The sequence below is a fragment of the Bactrocera neohumeralis genome, chromosome 2 (genome assembly GCF_024586455.1).
Source record: "Bactrocera neohumeralis isolate Rockhampton chromosome 2, APGP_CSIRO_Bneo_wtdbg2-racon-allhic-juicebox.fasta_v2, whole genome shotgun sequence".
Taxonomy (NCBI): domain Eukaryota; kingdom Metazoa; phylum Arthropoda; class Insecta; order Diptera; family Tephritidae; genus Bactrocera; species Bactrocera neohumeralis.
Window position 1 is genome coordinate 22124503 of NC_065919.1, and position 25131 is coordinate 22149633.

At 35.3% G+C, this 25131-nt stretch overlaps 1 protein-coding gene across 1 annotated transcript; it reads left to right on the top strand.

Moving 5' to 3' along the window:
• The first annotated feature begins 573 nt into the window (after positions 1-573).
• On the top strand, positions 574-25125 carry LOC126750754 (translation initiation factor IF-2). The gene is made up of 3 exons (XM_050460473.1): positions 574-958; positions 23815-24749; positions 24811-25125. Exons 1-3 carry the CDS (start codon positions 938-940, stop codon positions 25034-25036), a joined length of 1182 nt encoding a protein of 393 aa, XP_050316430.1. The 5' UTR covers positions 574-937; the 3' UTR covers positions 25037-25125.
• The last annotated feature ends 6 nt before the right edge of the window (positions 25126-25131 follow it).

A 25131-nucleotide genomic window follows, 5' to 3' on the forward strand; every position in this document is an offset into this window, starting at 1 on the left:
TTGATGAAAACAAATGCTTAGCTGCAATTAACTGTACAATTTCGTGATGTGATACATTCGACAGACGTGCGTATGCTTAACGGAATGACAATGCGAGCAGGCGATTACCATATGTTATACTTGTAGTTCAATAAACTGTTTTTATTAAGCGCCATTTTTACGGCTTTCAGCTGATTTTACTTTTGCAAGCTTTGCTAAGTGCTCTAAAATTTGTACAAAACTTTTTTTCATAAATTTTTATTAAAATTATTTTGTTTTTGTGTGCTACCGACAAGCGCACTTCCACCGGAAGCCCGCAAAGCGCTTCCTGCGCACATGTACACGCTACAAAGCGGAGCTTTTAGACCACTTTCCAGTCAAAGGCGTACAAAAAGCTCACTTCCAAGTAACTATTTATACTCGTATATATGTATATATCTGTATATATGCTTGTTTGTGTGTTTGTGCGCATAAAGCAGCTGCGGATTTGATTGTTTCTCCTTCCGCGCTGCATTAACAGCCGTTACAATTGTTGTTTTTGCTGCGGCAGCACAAGCCATGAGCCCAGCGTTCGGTATAAAAACGAAATGGAAGCGTGTGGCATAAAGCATTTGACAAGCGAGTTTCAACGAAACGGTTATCAAAACCACTAATCCGTTAGTAAACGCCCAGCCGCAAAGAAACTGCTGCAAATTTGTGCAAAAGCAAGAAGTGAAAGACAAAGCAAGTGATAATATCAAAAAACGCTATAAATTTATACACTTTGGCTGTGTGTTTGTGTAGTGCCTGTGTTGGTGTGCGCCTGCGCATTAGAACCGGAAGTGCTTACTTTGAACACAAATTAAAGTTTAATAATTACAAAAAAAGTAGTTAAACACGTCGCAAACCGCAAACGACAACAACAAATAATTGTAAATAACCAACAGCGGAATTGGAGTAATACTTGGCGCGTGCAAATATGCAAGTGCAACATTTTGTGGTAAGTTGTTTTCGTTATTGCATTACGTGTTACTATAAACGAAGTGATTTTGCAACATTTTTAGGCCGTTAAGCGCGCAACAACAAAAAAAAAATTAAAAAAATAAAAACGTTTTTGAGTTTGTGTGTTGTACCAGCAGACAAATTGCTATAATATTTTTTTTTTAATTTTATTTCTTTTGTTAATTATTATTTTTTTCTGTTTTTGAACTTTAATTTTTTCTACAATGAAACAATTATTATTTTATTTTATTTTGTAATTTTTTTCAATTATTTTTTACTTATTTTCAGTATTTTTGTTTGTATAAATAAAAACGTTTTTGAGTTTATGTGTTGTACCAGCAGATTTTTTTTAAATTTTATTTCTTTTGTTAATTATTATTTCTGTTTTTTAACTTTAATTTTTTTCTACAATTAAAACAATTATTATTTTTTTTGTTTTTTGTATTTTATTTTGTAATTTTTTTCAATTATTTTTTACTTATTTTCAGTATTTTTGTTTGTATAAATAAAAACGTTTTTGAGTTTATGTGTTGTACCAGCAGACAAATTGCTATACTATTTTTTTTTTTAAATTTTATTTCTTTTGTTAATTATTATTTTTTTCTGTTTTTTAATTTTAATTTTTTTCTACAATTAAAACAATTATTATTTTATTTTATTTTGTAATTTTTTTCGATTATTTTTTTCTTATTTTTACTATTTTTTTAATTTTATTTTTTTTTTGTATTTTTTTATTATTATTTTTTGTTATAATTTTCTTAAATTTTTGTTTTTTATTTATTTTTCTTTTTAATTTTTGTATTTTTTTATTATTTCGCATTTTTTTCAATTACTGTTTTTTTTATTTTTTCCCTTTAAATTTTTTTTCATTTTTTCACTTTCTAATTTTTCTTACTTTTTCGCTTTTTATTTTTTTCTATTTTTTCAATGTAATTTTTAATTCTTTTATCAAGTATTATTTTTTCACATTTTTAACTTTTTTTTCTATTGCCATTTTTTTGTTGTATTTTTTCAATTATTTTTTTATTTTTATTTTTATATTTTTTTCTTATCCTTAACTTTTTTTTTCTATAATTTTTTAATAATTTCTTTTTTATAATTTTCGTAATTTTTACTTCTTTTTTTAATTTTTTTTTATTATTTTTAACTTTTATTTTATTTTCTATAATTGTTTTATTATTATTTTGTATATTTTTTTTCAATAACTTTTTTTTCATTATAATTTTTGTTTTTCTACTTTTTTATTTATTTTTTAACTTTTTATCGTAACTATTATTGTTATTGTTGTGTGTTTTTTTTCTCATCTCAAACCACATTGCACGTCGTGTGGCAACCATAGCTGATTTTACAGCGAGTTATGAGCGTGTGAGTGACAATCCAAAAGACTTACAGTCCAGCTTATTGTCATTTGTTGGACCGACTGCCAGGCGAACGTAATGCCCAGTGGGTGTTTTACCAATTTTATGATCTCGTTTTCGTTCGAAATTATTGCGTGCATTGTTTTTGTTTTACAGTACAATTGTTGCATATCTGCATAAGACAGATTATAGATATTTTTATCGCTGCCGCTAATGCTATTAATGACTTACGTCGACTTTGTAAGTCATTTCGTGCGCAACTAACCTGAATAGTTAAATTTTAAGCTCAAGTCTCTTTTTTTATGACATAATTACGTTGTGTTCGGTGTGCTGTGTAAAATATTTAAATATCATGGAAATGTATTTTCTTAATTAACAACAATTTTTCATGAATTTCTGAATCAAGCAGAGATATTTAGTATATTTAACTCAATAGATTGTTCAAATGTTTCATTAAAAAGTTTAGTTAAGCTCTTGTAGCATAATATGTTTAAGTTCGATTTAAAAAATATAAAACTAACGTTAACCTCAACACAGAACAGCAAAAAAATCAATAAGCTATTATAGTTGTTTAAAAATCCACATCGGTACAACCTTTTTTTGTTGTTGTAACAATAAAAGGAATATAGTTTCGATGAATACTGTTTTAGCAACAGTCCTTCGTCAGATATAATCTCCAGTCGGTACAAATTATACGCGTCAAATTCAAATTCCTTTGAACATTTCTCTCTTCTGAGAGTATTTTCCATCAATGCAGTTTTTTACATAACTCAAGGGAGATTTTGAAGAATGAATCTACACTTAAGTCTTGTCCTATATGAAAAGTTATTAGAAATATCCTGATCTTTGTTCAAGATTTCATCTTTCTGGGAGACATTATCCAGTTAGAATGCGCTGACTTAAAAAGGCTGGCTCTGAAACTATTTATAATTAATATGTATGAAGAAATGTCACTCTATGCTTTCATTTTTACTTCCTAAAAGTGGCACTTCTAGTTAAAAGTCGTATTATAATTTAAAAAAAATATTCTCTTTGTTATGAATACACTTTTGTATAGCTTAGAACCAATTTTGAAAGCATTTTGTCCAGCCAAATAGTTTTAACAACCAAACATGAACTGAGGATGCTTCAACTGTTACTGCTGGCAACCAAAACTGTTGGGTGAAAACTTTTAGAGAGGGTACAAACAGTAATTTGAGTACCTTATTACGACTGTAGAGTTAAAAATCTATCAATACGGCGACATGGACGGCCAATAATAGTTTACTTTGTACCGGCATCGTAGGACGAGAAATTTAGTAGCTAATGCATAGACCCTAATCAAAAGAGCATTTTTTCTCTTCCCTTTTTTGAGGTTGAAGATGCAATAATACTGTTATTTTATAGGTTATAGCAAGACATCTTGATTGTATATATAGGTTAGTACAGGTTATACAGGCTGAGTGTCACGCCGTACATAGACTTACTGACCCTTTGTAATGTCACATGGAGGACCTCAACGCTTTTTGCGAAAATTAAGAGAGATTTGATATCTAATTTTAATAATTCAACTAGCGTTTTGAACTACAAAGCTATTAAGTAACTAAGTTGAGTTCAAAATAAACCAAGATAGAAGCAGGGAGAGGTTCCAGGGTCTTCTGCTCTGCACTTTTATATGCATATCATTGATACCAAGCCTCGCATGTGATGCCAGTAAGTTGTAAGCTGTCATTAAACCAACAACCGTCCTGAAGTACTTTCGAGACTTGATTGTATATATAGGAATTGTTCAGAGTCCTGCCATATGTGATATAAGAGAAAGCACAATAGACCATAGATCGCAGTGCAAAACCTCAATTAATTTATATCTATCAGTTCAATGTTTAGTTGATTTTGTGATGGAGCTGACCTTCACAGAGAAAGTGGAGAACGGTTTAACTATTCACTTCTATTTTGCAACTGCGGTAAATATTGTCTTAAGGCAGGCCCATTTTTAGCGGAAACTCTCAGAACACCTGGTGCTCTGTTATAAATCTGTATATACTATTCCTGGACCTAAATATATAAAAGGCCTGTGGTTCTATTCCTGTCATAATTGTGCCATGCCTGCATTGTTATCTTGCAGCTTGTTATTTAGTTATATCTCTCTGAACTATTTATTCGAAATGCATATCAAGCTCTCTTTTGATCGTTCTTAGCGGTATTGACTCCGCCTCGGATTCGTTGAAAGAGATTATTAGCTTTGTCAACTCGTCTGCCGTTTCATTGCCGAAAATGTTCCTGTGACAGAGAACGCAAATTATGGACAAGTGGCAAGAAGCTTAAGCCTTTTAGCAGTTATTGACTAATTTGGAATTAATTTGTGATGTCGCCAAGGCCAGCAATGCCAACTGACTATTCGCGTATAACCAAAGTTATTCAATAGAACTTCACATGCCGACTCTATACCTAGTACTTCCGCTTGGAAGATACTGGTTGCATTTGACAGACGGAAAGAAAGAGCTATGCGAAGATTATTGTATTATAGCCGCGCCCCTACTCCGTAGTTCATTTTGATACTGTCGGTATAGGTAGATATCTTTCTCCCCTACCAAATCCCTTCTCCATTCACGTCTGTAGGTCATCCTCACGCGAAAATGACAACTGAAATCTAACCTTAGAGGAATTTATCTTTCTTTTATTAGCTGGTTCAGGATGGCGCTATGTCCATAATCTTTCCGGTTCTAGCCTCCTGGTTCCTTAAATTTGATAGCAGAACTTGATGCTACTTTCCGTATACACATATATGGTCACATGATGCGGGTGCATATTAAGCGCCAACTCAATTTAAGTTTACTAAAAATGAAGAATAATATTTGTAGGAGAGTTTCAATTAGAATTACTATTTTCAATTTTTTTCCTGCATTTCTTTAAGTATATACAGAAGTTTGTAACTGAAGTTATCAAAATTTTTAGTATTTAAACAAAGTGTCTTATTCACATGCACAGCACTGTCATACAATAAATCGCTCACTTAAAATGCAAGAAAATCTGACTCTATTAAAATATTTTACTGCATTTTAATGACATCATCATGCATATGTATATATGTAATATGTTCATATGTATATAAATGTATGACTTTATAAAAAGTTGTGAATGCATGATGAAAAATATGCAACCAGAGCGAAGTAAGCAAAATAAGCGCAACAATTATGCAACGGGCGAAAAAAGTTTTGCAAAAATTTGTCATCAACCGATTCGCTTCATCTGCATATCTATACACATACATAAAACATATGAGAGCAATAGTTGGCTAATGGCCACCATTACTTTGTGGATTGACAATCGCCAAATTGCATAATTATTTCACTTGCCGCGGCCTCACGGGTGAGTTATGGCAAAATACTTGAATTTATTGTTTTGCAAGCGTATCGCAATTGGTCACACCTTTCAAGTTTGATTTTTGGGTGAAAAGAATTGCTGAAATATATGTGAAACTACAAAAATCATCTATCCATACCATATACGTACATATATATGTTTTAAACTAATTATTTAATTTAACAACAAGCATAACATTTCAATCATAATTTTTTTCTTTGCTGCAAATTTCAATTACCGGCAGCACCCAAAACAATTTCACGCCTCCAAATAACAGTTAACAGGGAAATCCATAACAGCACCGTGTTTTAATGATAGTAAGGTGTCAGTGCTTAAGTCAGCGTAAAAATTAAATTAGGTTTTTAACCAATGAGCTTTGAAGTTTTGGGTGGGTCCGCGCGCTCAATAAATAGCAGAAGTTGACCAAAGAAATTTTTTTTATTTTTATTTTTTATTTTTTTGAATTTCTTGTTATGATTTATGGTAGCGTTTGCTGTTTTGTATCAACAGAAAAATAAATTTAAAAAATCTTTTCAAATGTTTTTTTAATCCAAAAAGCCGCTGGCCTTTCGCCAAATTACTTTAGTATTGTCAATTTTGAAGGTCAACTGAAAGTTGTTTACAATTTTGTAATATCTTATTCATATGCGTGTATGTGGAGCAGTTAATTAGAAAATTTTGCCAATTCATTCGAAGTGCTACAAATTTTGAATAAAAGCATTAAATGCAAGTGCACATGTATGTGTTTATCATTGCATATCGTATATCATCGTTAATGCGTATAACCTGCAGTAGCTAATATTTGGAGGTTAGAAGTCGCCCCATTAAACAGCTATTTTGAATGAAGGCAATAACAGTCGCACTGCAGGTGTCAGTTGATAAAGCAATTAATGTAAGTTTCTGAAAATATATCTGACTATATGGTATTACCAAACCCAATTCGACAAAATTTGAAATGTGACGAATCGTACAAAAAACTGGTATAAATTAAATGGATATACGCATAATCAAATGTAGATGGCATAGAAAGCAGTTATACAACATTTTTGAAGTATCCACCTAAGCTTGGAGTCACTTTTTTCATTAGAAGAAGAATAAAAACCATTTTTTTACTATATACAAAATATGAGGAGTAAGCTATAATTCTAATTAATTCGATTGTAACCGAACATTTTATGCTCTTGAAACTTCAAGAATGACAGCCGACTAAATACCTGCAGTTGTAGGAAAAGGTAGCGAAAGGCGTCAACTTCAGTCTTCGACGAAAACGTTAATGGTTTACAATCAAAGTTAAAATTATATATCCCCAATCGATTTCAACTATGTGAGCTTATACCACATGCTATTAGCGTGCCACATTATAATTAAATACTCACGGTGTTTCATTGCAGTTTCTCACACACCACCACCAATCTAATCTATTCTAATTATATGGAGTACATTTAGCCGGTTGTTCGAAAATGTTATTATAAGTTATATAGGGGCTATAGCTTTCACCCCATTTTCTCAATTTTAGGCACAAAAATACACTGTTATTAACAAAACACGCGAAATAATTCACATATTGGCTGATACACGCGGTATAAAGTGGACGGAGTCATCCTCCGATTTGAGCTATTTTTACACTAACGTAAGAAGAGTTGAATATATTTGTTCCGCGCTAGTTTGGGTTATATAGCTTTATTGGTTCGAGAGATACATACATTAAACCTAGAAGTTTTTAAAACTTTTGAAAGCACAGATACCCATTCTTAATGTGATTCGTTTTGCCAAATTTGAGTTCTTTATCTTGATTTAGGGCTTAGTTATAGCCAATTTACAATACGAAAGTCCTTATAGTGCCAAGAAACATGTCTACCAAGTTTCATCAATATATCTCAATTTTTACTCGAGTTACAGCTTTCAGATTTCAACTGGTCTCGTCATCCTGATCATTTATATTTACATAACCCCATATCTATCCCGATTAGTTTTAGGTGATACATACAACCGTTAGACCTACCATCTTGAAGACATAAAACTGTTCCAATAAAAGGTTTGTGCTTTTAGTGTCAGTAAAGAGAACTAGGGACTATTTATTTAGGAATTAGTGTAGCTTAGAGATAGGTTCATTTAGTCTTCTCCAGCCAAATTACCCCCAGTAGTAATGTGTAAAGAAGGATTGTAGTATTGCAACATCTCCTCAATTTCCTCAGAAGTGGAGGGTTCAGCTGAGAGCCATACACAGCTCGAGAGCGTAGTAGTAGATCCACTTTAGATAGTTTAGCTCCGTTCGAAATTTCCTTTCTCCTTGAAACAGCTTCCTGATAAAGGGATGCCGTTGGCAGATGGTCCGGGATTTCCCATGACCACCTTCATAAAGACTGCAAATGTAGCCGTCGCTATCCGCATCCAGTCATAAGATAGATGGCTCATCCTCTCTGCTACATCCTCAAACACCCCGAGTACAATAGAAGATGCAGGTTTATTTCAAATTTGATACCGTTTCTGTTGGGGCTGACCACCCCCTGCCACTTTTTAAAGCAGATTGAGCATCACTCGATCTCACTCTGTTTTCACCGGCGCTCTGTACTCTCTTAGCCCACTCAACTGTGCTAGAATGCTGTTTGTATAACTATCCAGCATTCTTGTCATCGTGTCGCTCTGTGATCTTCGTTGCTAAGCGACGATAAGAATTTAGCTTTTTCGCTGCCGTAATGTTTTTTCCGGAACCCTTAGCAATGGTCGGGGTATCCGTAACGGCATAATCCGAGCAGACGTTCCTTTGCTGGTGCTGGCGATTCCGTCTCGCAGCGTGACCCAGTTTTCGCTGGCTGTTTTCAGGTTTCTGGCAACTACTTACATTATGATACTAAGTAGATTTTATAATTGAGCAAAACTGGTTTTGCTGTCAACTAGTTGGAAAGATTGTTAGCATATTTACAGCATGGTACATCACACATCACTTTATATGAGCTTTGAAAAGCCAAGAAGATCCGAAGAGCAATGATCCGACCAATAGGTATGTAAACAAGCAAGAGCTGTCATTTGCTCAGGAAAAAAAATGTTTTGGTGTGGTTTGTGAGCCGGTGGAATCATGGGTCCATATTTCTTCAAAAATAATGCCGATGAGAACATAACCGGTAATGGCGACTGTTATGGCGAAATGATAACCGCTTCTTTCGCCAGTGACCAGTCGAAATGCTCGAACGAGTTATCGAAAATTGGGCTCAAAGATGGACCATCTGACAGGTAGCCGCGGCCAACATTTGAAAGAGATAATCTTCAGAAAAATAAATTCCAAAGAATGTACTTTCGAATGATAATAAACATTCCCCATTAAAATTAAAGTTGCTATGATTTTTCTTTAAAAAATAGGGAACTACGAAATGGATCACCCTTTAGCAAGTAAATTTGGTCAATTGTAACTCTTTACCGTTATTTCATTGCAACCTTTCACTAAAGTTAGTGCCACACTTAAGAGTTAACAAACCATTTCAAATTTAGGCAGCTAATTGAGGCTTAAAGCCATTCAATGCGGTGTATTTTTGCGCATTTCATAAAACGCATGAGATTTCCTAGCACAAAGTGTCAGAAAATGGCATCAAACCGATTACGCATTAATTAAAACTGTTGGCAGCACAAATGCGCAGCCAGTTAGGGGCGCAATAAGACGGAAAACACGCAAAAATACGGTGTTTGCAATGAAGCAATAATTCGCTGTTTGAATTAAGCCAGTAAATAACAAATGTCAACTTGATAGAGAAATATTTATAAAAATATATCGCATGCGATAAAAAGTTTTAATGTCAAAAGTTAATAAATCTGAGGCAAGCACCAAATATTTAGCTTAGCATTTTTTACTAAGCCACCAAACAAATGACAGTTAACTGCTATGTAATAACGGCACTGATCGATGCTGTGATCAATCAATCAAAAATTTTTAAGCGCAGTGCATACAAGTATGTATGTGTGCATTTGTTGCAAGCAGCAGCCGCGCCGCATGGCATACCAAAGCTGATGTCGTAAAATTGCAAACAATTTTTTTAAGAAAAAAATTAATATTAGATAATAACTCATACTTAATAGGCATGCAATTTTGTGCTTGTTGTTGTTGGTTTTTTTCCATGCAAAATTTTCCGCCGTCTGTCTGTGTTTGGCGACACTGCAAAGCTCTGTTCAAAATTGATATTTCTGCACAGCCTCCGAAGAGGCCACACAAATGCGGATAAACAAAGGCACAAAGGCTGCACGCCGTGAGGAAAGCCCCAAGGTAAGACCTTAGAGGCAATCAGCTACTCAGCCAGTGAGGCAACCGAGTTATGCGAGGTAAATAACCTTCAAGAATGGCGGCAATAAACAAGTGGCAGCAAAACAATGGGCCCAATGAAAACTGTAGCAAAACAAGTAACAATGTAACAACAAAAACAACAACAAGAACAATAACAATAACTACAAACAATGTTGTTGTACCAATTTTATGCACTTACTAACCTAAAAATGCATTCAAGCTTGCCGCTTGCTTTGGTCGCCAGTCGTTTAGGGTACATAATGCTACACATATACATATGTATATGTAAATATAGTACATTTACTTGTATATTTATGTACATTACGAGTACGTGTACGCTTACTGCATATAAAGTATGTGTTTGCCTTTATGTGGCATAAAATTTATGACGCTAATCTACTCAGATCTTAAACTATAACAAGTTTGCAACAAACACGCCAGGCGGCCAGCGCAAGTTGGTACTTGCACATTAGTAAGCTGGTGAGTAGCGCATGCGCGTCGTGTGTGTAATGAACTATTGAAATTGGGCGTTCACATTGCATAACATTGCGCTGACGTAAATATGTAAGCGAACACAAAAAGCGAAAGGAATTTAGAGAATTGTAGAGTACAGTGTAGGGAATGCGCTTAATTTAAAGTTGAAAGTAAAGTATGTTAATTTAGCATGAAATTTGCTCAGAGAAAGTCTCCGAACGGTATTAAGAAGGTCTAGTCTAGAAGCTCACAGATTGTCGCTATCATTTTGCGTACGATGTTTAAATATTTGCGGGTCTTGAAAGAGACTTTCCCGATAAGATATATTCAATGGAATACTTTCTCAATAATCAATCTCAGAAAAAAGCTCTGAACGGTATTAAGACTAGACCTTGCCTAGAATATTTTATATAGATATATTCAAGGGAATAATTTCTCAATGAACTGAATGAAAAATAAATTTTGGATACAGTGAAGGAAGAACGATTTGCGCGCTGTTGTAAATTCAGCTATAACCGCCTAAGCCAATAAAGAAGTAGAAGAAGATAATGGAATATTTATGAAAGCAAGAAAATCATAGTGCATTCCGTTTCAAATAGAAATATTCTGGATATATAGTACATACATATATACATATTCTCTAATAAAAAATATAATATTATTTTCAATTTAAAACTATTTTGGAATAGGGTAGCCACATTTTGAAAAACTTAGAAAAATATTACGATATAGTATATGTACATACATACATATGTGCACATACATAAATAGTTTATAAAAACATTTCAGGATATTTCTGTTATGGAGTTGCCACCTTTAGGAAAAAATAAAAATTAAAATTAAAAAAACCTAGAAATTACGTTGGAGAATATATAAAAAGGCATCAAGCTAATCATATTTTGATATAGAGCTGCCACCCAACAAAAAAGCATTATTTTAATAAGATTTTCGTTGATAGAGTTGTCACCTTTCGAAAAAATAAAGTGAAAATGTTACACAATTTAAAAATATCTTCGGAGAATAAATTAAGGAAGAAATGCATTAAGTTGAACATGTTTTGACATAGAGTTGCCACATAAGAAAATTAATATTATCTACAGTATATGAGCACAAATATAATGAATTTATTAAAATATTTGAAGAAAGTTTTAGGATCAATTATAAGGTTTTCGTTGTGGAGTTGCCACCTTTCTAAGAAATAAAAGTGTAAATGTTACAAAATTTAAAAATATCTTCGGTGAGTATATAAAAAGGCATTAAATTAAACGTATTTGGATATAGTGTTGCCACCTAAAAAAATTAATATTGAATATATTGCAAAATATAAGAACAAATATAATGAATTTATAAAAACATTTGAAGAAATTTTATAAGATTATTTACAAGGTTTTTGTTGCGGAGTTGCCACTTTTCCAAGAAATTAAAGTGAAAATTTTAAAAAATTTAAAGTTATTTCGGATAATATATAAAAATGCATTACATGAAACATATTTTGATGTAGAGTTGCCACCTATCAAAAAAAAGTAATAGGTATTGAATGTTTTACAAAATGTGAGCACAATGAATAATTAATTTATAAAAATATTTTATATTCATAGGACTTTCGTTGCAGAGTTGCCACTTTTCGAAAAAATAAAGTGAAAATTTAAAACATCTTCGGAGAATAAATTAAGGAAAAAATGCATTAAATTGAACATATTTTTAAGTAGAGTTGCCACCTAATAATAGAGTTATATTGAAAATATTACAAAATTGGTACGACAAACTTAAAAAAAGTATTTGAGAAAGTTTTAAACTAATCATACTTAGTTATAGAGTTGCCTGCTAACTAAAAAAATAATAATGAAATTGTTCAAGATAAGTGAGTTGCCTATTAAATTTCGTGATTTGGCAACTCTAGTGTTGCAATCTGACAACTCACAACTTTAACATAAAGTTTGACATCTTTGATGTTATAAATACTCAAAAAGTTTTGATATGCGAGCGCTTTTTGTGTTGTTTACAGTAACTTAAAATATTCATCCCGTACGAAAAATGGAATTAAATCACGAACTTAAAGTAAACATAAGTTTAGTCAACTCCTTCACTTTTCGCACTGACGCACTTATGAGCAAAATTACAAATAATCTTTTTATGTATGTAAGTATATACATATATGTATGTACATATGTATAATTCGATAAGATAACTCAAAAACCATACACTACAACAATGTAGCAAAAATTCGCTTAACATCGCTGATGGAGCGATATGATTTCATAAAAATTCAGCGATTGCTGCTAGGCGGCATGCATTTTTGGCCTACGCATTCTGCGCATGCGCGACTGCATTTATAAGAGTCAGCCATGCAAAGTTCAAGCATATGCAAGCAAGTTGAAGAATCGTAAATGCAATTGCGGAAAAATTCGGCGCAGCGCTTCGAGCCGCGAATAATGCGAGCTTCAAGTCGTATGCTGGCGGCGTATTTTTCAACCATTGTTGTCCGCAGACAATGCAAAAATTGTTGAAATGTGCTTGTACTATGTACATATGTATGTACATATGTATGTAAACGTTAAGCTATGCGCATAATAAACGATCTCAATGGGCGTGAGTTGACTTGATTTTGCTACAAAATATGTTATGACTTTTAAACGCAGACAACGGATATATATATTATACATATACATATGTATATGTATGTAAGTATGTAATTTTGTACCTAATATATATATGTATATATATTTAAAAATGTATATACATATGAATATACCATTAATACATACAAGCAAATATATAATTGACTGAGGCTCAGCTGGGTAAGTCACCAAGTCATTTAATTAGTCATTCATCGTGTATAATTGTAGGGCGGCTTGTGTGGCAAATGGTACCTAGCAAAACGCTTACAAATCGGCAATTCGCTGCACACGCTGATTCTTCGCTGACCAACGATAGTGCAATGGCTATTAGTCAGTGAGTGATTTAGTGAGATTATAGCAGCACCCATATTCATTTTAACATACATACATATATATGTACATATATAGTTACATGGATGTATATGTGATACAAAAACACACACAGCCAAGCAGACATACATACACACATACATGTAGTAATCGGCAGCCGTGAAGGTGGTAATTGGAATTGATTGTAATTGAAGGAGTGAATGAGTTGAGAAACCGTGTGAAAACTATTATATTGCTTACACATACAAACATAAGCACTTATACACATGCATACATATATATAAATCATTGTAGATATGTAACGTATGTGTGGTAAGTAAGAAAAAAATGAAAGAAAAGTCGTAGCAGCGGCTACGCCCAAGGCCAACTGCATATGTAGCCGGTGATGGAGCAAAATTACACAACAACAACAGTCAACAACAACAAGCATCACTGATGCCTACAATGAAAACAAGAAAAGCTCTCAATATGACAGCAATTGCCATGGCTTTAATAGCAACAATATCAATAAATACTCGCTTTAAGAAATCTGTGGCACGCATACTAACACACACACACATACTTATATGTATATGTATGGCAGCAGGATGTACCCTGCAGGAAAGCCCAAAATTTCTGAGCCCGTGACGCGACTTCGACTTTTTGTGATATGTTTGTTGTGCCAGCTTAATTTTTCTTTAGTTCTGATAGACTACAGAGTCAGCTCCATAATTTATATAGTTGAAAAACTGCAACGAAATTGTGTTACGCAACAAAATTTCGTCACGCACTTAATACAATTCATATAACATACAACATACCAATAGCAACACAAAACTTTATTTCTTAACTACATTTCATAAAGATAAAGGAGTTAGAAGGTTGCCACATATTCGATTTTTTTTTTTTAAATAATTCTAAACATAAGAAAATCAAATTTAGTAGATTTAAGAAAGTTTAAGGTAAAAAATTTTTGTAAAAGGTTGCCACATGTTTCAAATTTTTTCAATGAGTAGGTAATTCTTTATGGAAACGCCAGAGATAATATGAAAATCTAATTTAAAAAGTTTAAGAAACTTTACAGCTAAAAATATTTTTCGTAAAAGGTTGCCAAAATTTTAAAATTTTTAATTTTACAAATTTTATTACATAAACGAATTTTGTAATATATTCAACAACCTTAAAGAAGGCCTGTAATTTAAAATATTTTCGAGCAGGGTTGCCACTTATTTGAAATGAAATAATCTTAATAATTGTCTCCGCTAACTACAAAACATCGCCAAACTTAATAATTTAATTTATTTTCTTAGAGATGAAAAAGTGAGAAGGTTGCCACATATTAAACATTTTTAATGAAAAAATAATTTTAATTTACAGCATTGCTACAATATGGATATCGGACATAATAGCTTTAAGAAAGTTTACAATTAAAAATATTTTTTGTAGAAGGTTGCCAGGTGTTTAATTTTTTTATTATTTAAAATTTTTATTTTTAAAAATGTTATTAGATAAACGAAATATTAAATACAGTTTAACATTTTTTAAGAAGGTTTTCAAATGTAAATATTTTTGAACAGAGCTGCCAACTATTTAAAATTCTTGAAAATTATGGTAACTATTTTAGATTCTCTATTTACATAAAACCTTTAATATTACCATGAACTGGTACTATGGGGGCAAAGTTTGGTTAGTTTTGCACCAGACATTTTCTGACAAGTTTGAGATTTCCTACAGGGTATAAAGGCAAATTTGCATACTTCAATATAAAAATTACACAAATGGCACATAGGTATATTAAGTTTAATGAAGCTAGAGAAGAAACTGCAGAACGCCTACATTGAGCTGTTTATACATGCTTGTAAGGAAATTATAAAAAATACACATTTTATTGGAAAATATGTATGTATGTACATCTGTGAACGCATGAATATAGTTCCTTGTTGTTTACATTCAGTGGTTCGTACATAAATATGTAATTCAGGGATTCCTTGAAATTCACAAGATGTGCTGATTCAAGGATTTAACTGAAGCACCGAATAAATTACAATTAAGACAAGAAGGTTAAAAAGAACAAATAAATTCTTTGTTGGAGACCATGCGAACGTTTACTCATCGCATAACCGCTGAGATTCAAGAATAAGACTTACTTAGAAGATTTTTAAGAGGAAAAGAAAGGGTAAACAGTAAAATATTTGAGTAGTATTTTTGAGGTCTCTGCAACCCTTTTTCGTACTGAATCTGCTAACATATGTCAACATGAGGGATCACCTCCAAACTGCTGAATGACAGTAAAGGCAAAACACCAGGATATAGTGAACCCGATTTCTCAATCGATGACGATGAAGCGGACGTTCCCTTGCCCGACCATGAAGAAGTTGGAATAGCAATTTCTTGTCTGAAGACCAAAACAGCAACGAGGCCGATGGATTGCCGGCCAAGCTATTCAAAAACGTCGGCGAAGAACTGATAAAAAGCATGCATCAGCTTCTTTGTAGAATATGGTCGGCAGAAAGCATGCCCAACGATTGGAATTTAAGTGTGCTCTGCCCAATCCACAAAAAGGAAGACCCCACAATCTGCGCCAACTACTATTTGATTAGCCTCCTCAACATCGCCCCTGCAAAATCAAAACTGCAGTGTAAACTGACGTTGAGCGATACCAAAAGACACTCTCCGAGCTGTTCGATACCAAATGAGGTTTCAGAGAAGGCGGCTCCGTATCGTGCGCCTTCTTCAATCTTCTATAAGAGTGTACAGCTGCTGCCGTATGCCGATGACATTGATATTATTGGCCCTAACAACCGCGCCATTGATTATGCTTCCTCCAGACTGAATAAGGAAGAAAATGGGTTTGGTAGTGAACGAGGGCTAGACGAAATATTTCGTGTCGTCGCACTCGTGAATTGGCACCCACGTCACAGTTGGACAGTCATAATTGGGAAGTCGTTAATAATTTCGTTTATCTTGGAACCAGAATTAACACTAACAATGTCAGCCTTCAACACAATAACTCTTGTCAACAGGTGCTACTTTGGACTGAGTAGGCAATTGAGAAGTAAAGTTCTCTCTCGACGAACAAAGACCAAACTCTCTAAGTGACTCATCTTTCCCACCTTGCTATGTAGTGCAGAGGCATGGACGAAGACAACATCTGATGAGTTGTTTTGCTTTATATACAGACGAAAATTGCAGATAAAAAAGAATTGTATACGAAAATATTCATCGAAGTTGTAGTAAATAACCGAGAGATATCGGATCGTGGGATTTTCCTGACTACGAAACTATAATTAGCGGCTAACTGAAAAAACATCAGAAGTTTCAAATTCATGGGTGAAATAAAACTAACTGAATCGTTAAAATACATAATTTGGTTATTATTAATTACTATTTTCCGCAAATCTTAGGTGCCTCGGCCATTGAGGTGTGATTATCAAGATTATTATGGTAATGAAAATGTATTGATTAAATAATTATTGGCCGCGTATTTAATACAACGGTCAAAGCAATTGAAGCGGTAAAGCAATCATTAGTAAAACAATAAGAAATACAAAAACAAAACATAATAACACATTAAAACAATACGGCGCTAAAATCCGGAAAATAAAAGATCAAGCATAAATTTATTAACTCACAATTATATGTATATCAGAGTAGTGTATGAGAAAGCCACTTCATTGGCAAATCAAAAGTTAGAAATAATGGGAAACAAATAACACAGCAGAGCAATTAATTTCCGCATCACGCTCGCCGGCTGGCCGCGCAAGCGCAGAACCTGAGAAAAACTGCTGCTTTTATTCATAAAAATAAATTAAAGAAACAAATGTTGTTACTGGTTAAATGCGAATATGCTGCAAAGCATGGAAGAAAAAACTACAATTTTTGACATGAATTTTTTTCAAAGAATGTTCAACCAGCGACCAGTTCAAAATTGGTCAATTATTTAGCGGTGCTGGTACTTATCATTGGATTACACGTACACACTGATATCCATTTGTGCACTTATTGGCTTATGTGTGTCAATAACAGCCGGTCCACTGTTGCCAAGCTGGAGCAAGGCGCACCAGATCAGTAGCACAAGCCATGCGCCACGCAACGTTGCGCCTTTAGGCCGTTGCCTTTTATTATGATTATTTCTTTAGCGTTTTTTTTTCATGCATATTCAGCAGCAAATAAAAACGCAAGCACAAATGTAGCAAAAACTCGAAATCGGAGATTGAAAATAACATAAAACTAAATAAAAATGCTTTGAAAAGTATTGCACAATTTCAATTTGGCGAAAATTCGTAAACCGGCATTCGGCCTGGGGGAATTTAGCTGGTCAGTCTTGTAAGAAAATAATTTAAATAATTAAATTTTATGTTTGAGTACAATAGGTTAGGTTAATCGAGTAGGCCAATAAACCACCGATAGACCAGTTTTGGTCCTTTGCGATACCAGATGGAGTTCAGTTGCTAGGTCTAAGAGAAGTAGTCATCCTTTAGAATGCCTGCGCTTGACAAGAATTTTAACAGACTCTACGGCTTTACTATCGATACCTCCTCCAGTGTATCATAACGTGAGGACCCCAAATGCTTACAGCGTAGTCTTGCCAATGCGGGACAAGTGCACAAGAGATGCTCCATTGTTTCCCCGCTGCCCTGCTCAAGGCATTTCCTGCAATCTTCTAGTTCTTTCAGCCCTTTCCTGCGGGCGTATGACGCCACCAGACACCAGTCTCTTCTATCGAGTGCTAATAGGAATTTTGTGTACTTCCGATCTACCGTTTTGCACATGACATTTGCAGTTTTGCACCAGGTAGCTCGTTCCATCGGATTTTGATTTTCTTTAGCATGCTTCTGTCGATATTTGTCTATACGACGACAACGCATGGGTTGTTGATCACTTTTTCGGATGTTAGCCGTATACCATTCTTTGCAATCTCGTCCACTATTTTATTGCCCTCGATGCCATTGTGGCCTGGCACGCAGTTAAAGTGAAGTTGCTTGCTTCATAGCTCATTAATAATGCGTTTAGTTTATGACTTGAAGGAAGTCAACGCTTTTTGCCAAATTTAATGTAGACTTGATATCTAAATCTGATACTTCATCCAGTTCCTTGAACAGCGCATCTTCTGGATATCTAAGCCGGGTTTAAAATAAGGCCACACATAAACAGAGTCTTTCTCATGCCTACTTCCTGCTCTTGCTGCATACATATGTCATCGTTAAATATGCCCAGACGGCTCTCATATGATGGCAATGAATTGTAATCTGTGACTAAACCAACAACCGTCCTGAGTTCTTTTCGAGACAGTGTATGTAGAAAGCTTGCACTTTTCCTTCCGATCTCTTGCGCATGATTTAGCGATACTGCATGCCCCAAAGGCATTCCACCTCACCATGATCCTTGTGTCAGTCCTTTCAGAAATTGCATTGTGTTCCTGAACCCTTATGGCCTGAAACCGCATATATGTATATACAACCGCTTTCCGGCAGTCACAATATCTACAGCCTCCCTGCTTCTAAGGACATTCTCTGACGCAATGCGATATGAGATTTTTCTTCAATAGCAACTTTTTTGACCAGAAAGACTTCTGCAGCATTCCGGCAGTGAATGGTCGCTGAGATCTAGCTCCACTCGAAAGATCCCAGCGTTCACTCTTTCAGCCTTTTTTAATCCGTCCGAGTAGAGGTTGAAATTTCTCTGATGAGTCGCGTGTGAGGGCATGTGTTCTATTATCCACCGTTCCCCTGCCTAATGACCTAAGTCTCTGTTCTATTGCTTCATAAGTATATTGATTGTTCAGATCAGTACTCTCGAGTTTGGCGAATTGAGGGCGGCTTCTATTCCATGATACCAGTTTATTATATTTATACCAGTCGCTTATTTTACCCAGTTGAATACAATATAACTTCGAAAGTTTGGCGACCTCCATTCGTATTTTTCATGAAACCAGTTTATTGTATTTATACCAGTTGGTTATTCGATTCGCCCATTCTGCCCAGTTGAATATAATATAACCGAGTATGAGAATACCACATTGAAATAGTAATAACCGGTTGCTACTTTATCTAAATATATTTGTTTATACCAGTTTATAGTATTTATACGAATCGTTTGTTCGATTGCTTCATATATTGATTGTTCAGCTTGGTACTCTCGAAAGTTTGGCGAATGAAGGGCGACTTCTTTTTAATGATATCAGTTTATTATATTTATACCAGTTGCTTATTCGATTCGCCACCTTCCTTTAGAAGAAAGAAAAATGAAATAACCCATCAACAAATAACTGTATCATATCCGAACAACATGAACACCACATTTATCAGACACCTGTAAAACCGGAATACCAAAAAGAAAGGTCAGAAATCAGATAATCGGTAATCACATAAAAAGAAATGTTACAATTACATAAAGCAACAAAGTATATGCGTGTCCTAGACAGTGAATTCGCGCAGACGCATCCGCGAAATTGATTTCCGCGAGCAAATGTGATGCCGGATAACAACGAAAACGAAAAGCCAAGCAATATTTATACCATACATACTTACATATATACATTTCTACGAGCGTTGAAATGAAAATGAAATCAATGCAATGAAAAAAAGGTGAAAAACAGAAATAACGCGTACTGACCAGTAAACGGAGTGATTTTCACATGTTTTCCTTCTTTTAGCTTGGCATTTTCTGCAAGCGGCCAATATACCGTAAATTATGCAATGGCAAATTCCTCACCACAAAGCGAGTTCAAAAGCGAGCTGGTGTGCTACAGTTGTATGTCTATATGTATATATGTACATATATGTGTAGTGTGTACTATTAATATGAACACAACTGTATGTAATGTTGGAGCTATTTGATTGGATTGGATCGTAAACGGCTGTTTACTCTTTCACTATTTGAATTTCGAATGATTTTGCAGTCCACTTGCATACGCCAGCACCATACACACACACACATACATATATACATTCGTGTGTACAATCAACAGCAGTGTGTTGCTCTAATTCATATAAAACTCATTGCCGTTCGATTTGCCGCGGTTCGTGCGGCGTTACATATTTCAAATATTTATTATTGTTTTTGTATTTTTTTGCTTTTTGCATAAAACTTGTTTGATTTCTACAAGGCTTTTGCAAGAAATGGAGCTGACTAATGAAATACTGGATTTATAAGAGTAACAACAACAACAACAAAAGCAATAAATCGAGCTACTAACACAGCTGCATGTAAAGCTCGCGAAAAGCGCGACAAGCTCAGCCTGCCTGCCCCTTTTTCAGCTGCTGCGGCGCTTGGTCCGGCACCTGGCCGAGCATTTGAGCAGAAATCAGCGCAAATTCGCTTGCAAATAATTGACATTAGCGACACATACAGTTATACTTAAGTATCACATTCTTATACACATATGTTATATGTGTATATGTGTGTGTATATGTATGTGTATGTATGTATGCAACTAATCCTCAATACCTTTACGATAGCTTTTCGAATCCGGCAGCCGCTATGTCAGCATCTACTTTAGCGTATTACGTTATGTCGCACCGCGACTTGCTAATTACATAGCCACCAACCAACAAACCAGGTGTAAGAAGTAGTTCCAGTTATGGAGCTTAGAAAAGTACGAGACATGAACGGTGGACACTTGTCGCTCGCTATTGTTGTTGTTATTATTGGTGTGGCGTGGAACTATTTTAGGAATTTTTATATAAACTAGAAAAAATTTGTTGCATAAGTCAAGATTTTTATTAAATGTTTCATACTTTTTACCGGGGAACTGGTTTAGTTTTGTGTTTTTGCAAGGAGAATAATAGGTGCACAAACACATGAACAGTTTAAGTAGTAATTGCTTTTATTGTCGTCGTAATTTATTGGTGAAAAATATATAATTGTTTGACCAATGGAACTGGTAGGATAGAGAAGTGAACGGCTAAAATGACTCAACTCGTCAAGCTTATCAATAAATTATCGCAAGGAGATCCTCAATTTGTCACTGACCACTCTTCACATACCCGATATGTGGAAAATCGGAAGAGTGGTCCCACTACTGAAACCTGAGAAGCCTGCCAAGCTAGAAGTTTCTTATCGCCCGATAACTCTCCTTTCACCAGTAGTAAAAACTCTTAAGCCTTGCTACTCCCGACCTTCACACACCAATATGGACTTGGACCATGAATTATCTGAGCGCTCGACAATTATCGGTATTATTTCGAGGTGAACAATCTAAATTAAAGAGAATTAATCAGGGGGTTCCCCAGAGTGGTGCCTTCTGTCCACTACTGCTTAATCACTATATTTCGGAGCTTTCCCAACGACCAGAAGAGGCTTATATTACCGCATACGCAGATGAATGTACGGTAATGACGTCGTTCAAAAGTGAACGCCAATCTCCTCAAACTTTCGCGCTAGGGGTCTAAAACTCTGCCCTGACAAATCCACAGCCACCATATTTACCATCTGGCCGAATGAGTACACGGACCTCAATATTTCTTTCGATGATGTCAAAATTCTTATTCATATTCGACAGTCTCCAGTCCACGATTGTTTCAAATACCATCGAGCATCTACATAGTGAGACCCGCATGCGCCTTGTAAAGAAGCATAACACACTTCTCTCCAAGCAGTTTCTGCTCGGAAGTTTTCGCAGAAACCATACCAACATCCAACACGTCGACGAACTTAAATAACATACATACCTACCAAATTACTGATGTGAACAACTTCCGACAAGCACTGAACGCCATTCATAGTGGAGCTATTAACACTTTCATTGAATCTCTTCCAGTGAATAGCGTACTTGGAGTGCGAACAACCAAGAATGTCGCTAGCACAATTTTGTTCTGGGTATTGTAGCAGGTTAAACTTCTATATATTCAGAAAATATCTTGACATACAAAATCTATGTGCTGCATGTAACGAGACTCCACATTCCCAATGAGACCAAGTCACTTTCCTCGCTCTATCTATAGTCCAAACCCGTCGAAGCAGCTCCTTTTGTGGGCCTATCGTTAAGTGATTTCGATGGCTGCTAAGTTATTGTGTTCCCCCAAGCAGGGTTTGGATAATCGTATCAACCACAACAGCAGCAATCTTGCAAATTCCAAAATAAAGCCTCAAATTTATTATTAATGATTTTTAAAGAAAGTACTCTTAAGATTTTCTTTCGATAATATGATCTTAGGATCGCTTTGGACTCTTTTCGATCTCAAAGCTCTGAAAATATTCAAAAATAAAAAAGCATTCCCCAAATAATTTTGAGTTGACGGTCCTTGGCCAGATAAAAATCCGGGTTCATTACAGTTAAATGATATTAAAGTTGAGGAAGGTTCTGTAAACTGTGGTCTTCTGCGTCTTTATCTCAACATTTTCGAGTTCATTACTGTTACGTAGAGCTGACAGTGGGTACAACGATATATATACATATGTAATTATGGGCCTCAAAAATTTAGTGCTTAAAATTACGCTAAATTTAGGTGATATAATATTTAAAAAAAAAAAAATACCATTTACTAAGTTCAACATATTATTTTTAAATATTTGTTTCTAATTATATGCGCACCACCGTACGTATAGTTTAAATTATTCAGACATTTTCTTTCAAACCGTAAAAAATGCCATAGGCAAGCTCATACCGGACAGCACAACAAATTGCTATTCATATGTAACCGTTAAGCTATCAACGAGCTTATACGATACAAATTAATACATGGTTTTTCTAAGTGAGTTTATATAATATGGACATATATACATACATATATTGTATGTACATACAAGTTTGTATATAGAAAATTCTTAACGCTAATCTAGCTGCATTGCAAACTGCATAAGCACCTACACTCAAACCAATTACACAACAAAAATGTGCAACAACAACACCCTTAAATGCACTCTCGCCTACATTTCAAGTAAGTCACAAACTTAATGAGTTATTTGACCGCTTTACGTGCGCGCTCATAACTCCACTGTCATTCAACCGTTCAACGAGTTAAGCAGTGGACTTGGCGGGCACTAACATACATACATATATCTATGTGTGTATGATGCAAAGCCAGCCGTTAAATGCAACTCATTAGAGAAGTTCGACGTTTGAGATATTTGTCAAGCCACAAAGGCACTTGCCACATGAATGCAACGGAACAGGTGTTATGTGGCGTTATTAGAGTGTAACGGCAATAAAATATTAGAGGCAATATATCAAATTATGGACATATGTGGTTGTTATTACCATTACCTCATACTTACGCACATAAATTCATTTAAAAGCATTTTTTGCGCAATTATTGTTAGAGTGGCGCTACCTCGGTGCGGCCAATTTGCGCATTAACACCTGCGAAGCGCTACTAAATCTTGTAAACATGTGAAAGGTGCGCGCACAATTAACGTTATAAGTTTTTGAAATTGAACTTTCAACTTTTTAAGTTTAATATATGTATGTTTTTTTAACAACTGCATTTATTTTCTTTTCAATAAAGCGCAACTAATTTCATTTTCCCATTTCACTTTCTAGTTTGCCAGCTGTTTGGCCATAACCTCGCTGCTGCTAGTCGTTGAAGCACAGGGGCCATTTCCACCTAGATTGAGCATACCAGGCGCTGTGCCCGTGGCCGGGCCAGCAGTTGCGCTACGCTCACAATTTCGCAATGATAAGCCGGTACGCGTACGTCGTCCAATCGCTTTGCGCGCACAAAACGCCTATATACCGTCGGTAGCGCCGCGCATACAAGAGGAACCCAAACCGGTAACCGAATCGGCTGAAGACGAACAACCAGATGTCTTCTTGCCACAACTGTTACGCGAGCAGCAATTGGTGCAAGCGCAGCAGGCACAATTTCAGCAGCAAGCGAATGCTTTCCTCAACGGTGAGGTAAATACCATACATGATACGCCCTCATTGCCACAATTGTTGCAAGATGATGAGCATATATTGGCACCATCACCGCAACCTGTCTTGCCATCAACGCGCTTTACAGAACGGCCAACACCCGCTGCACCTGTAGCAGCCACAACGTCCAACAGTCGGCCAGCTTTCAATGATTACGGCATTGGTAGCTTTGGTGCGCAACGTTTTGGTTTGGAGCGTCCACAACAGAGTGCACCTGCACCGGCACCATTGCCACAGCAGGCACAACAGCGCGTCAATGTTATACGCACACGTCCACAAGTGCGTGAACAACGCCCACAGTATGAGGCGCAATCAGCACCACAACCAGCTCCGGCACCTGTGCGCTCTCGTCCACGTCCAGCACCAGCACGTCCGGCCATTGAATATAACCAAGTGCAACAAGATGAACGTGAACAGCCACAACAGCGTCGCCAACGTCCTGTCGCGCAAACAATACGCAAATGGCGGGAGGAGAATGAGGACGGCAGCATTACTTGGGGTTATGAGAATGATGATGGCTCATTCAAGGAGGAAATCATAGGCACAGATTGCATTACGAAGTGAGTGCAATATTTTCTAAAACTAAAACTACATTAATGTTACAATTATTTTTGCTTGTAGGGGCACCTATGGCTACATTGATCCCGATGGTAACAAACGTGAATACCACTATGAGACCGGCATCAAATGCGATCCCAACACACGTGAAACAGAGGAGGAGCTGCAACAAAATGCTTTCATTAATTACGAACAAAATACAGCTGTATTGCCAAATGGCATTGAGATCGACATGACACAGATCGGCAAGAAGAAATCCAGACGGCCGAATTCCATCTACAGAAATTAGCAGTTTAAACTTATAATAAATATATAAAATGATAATATTTAAGCTTTCAAATATATATCAATAATTACATCTTTAATTATAAACTAAAACTTGAA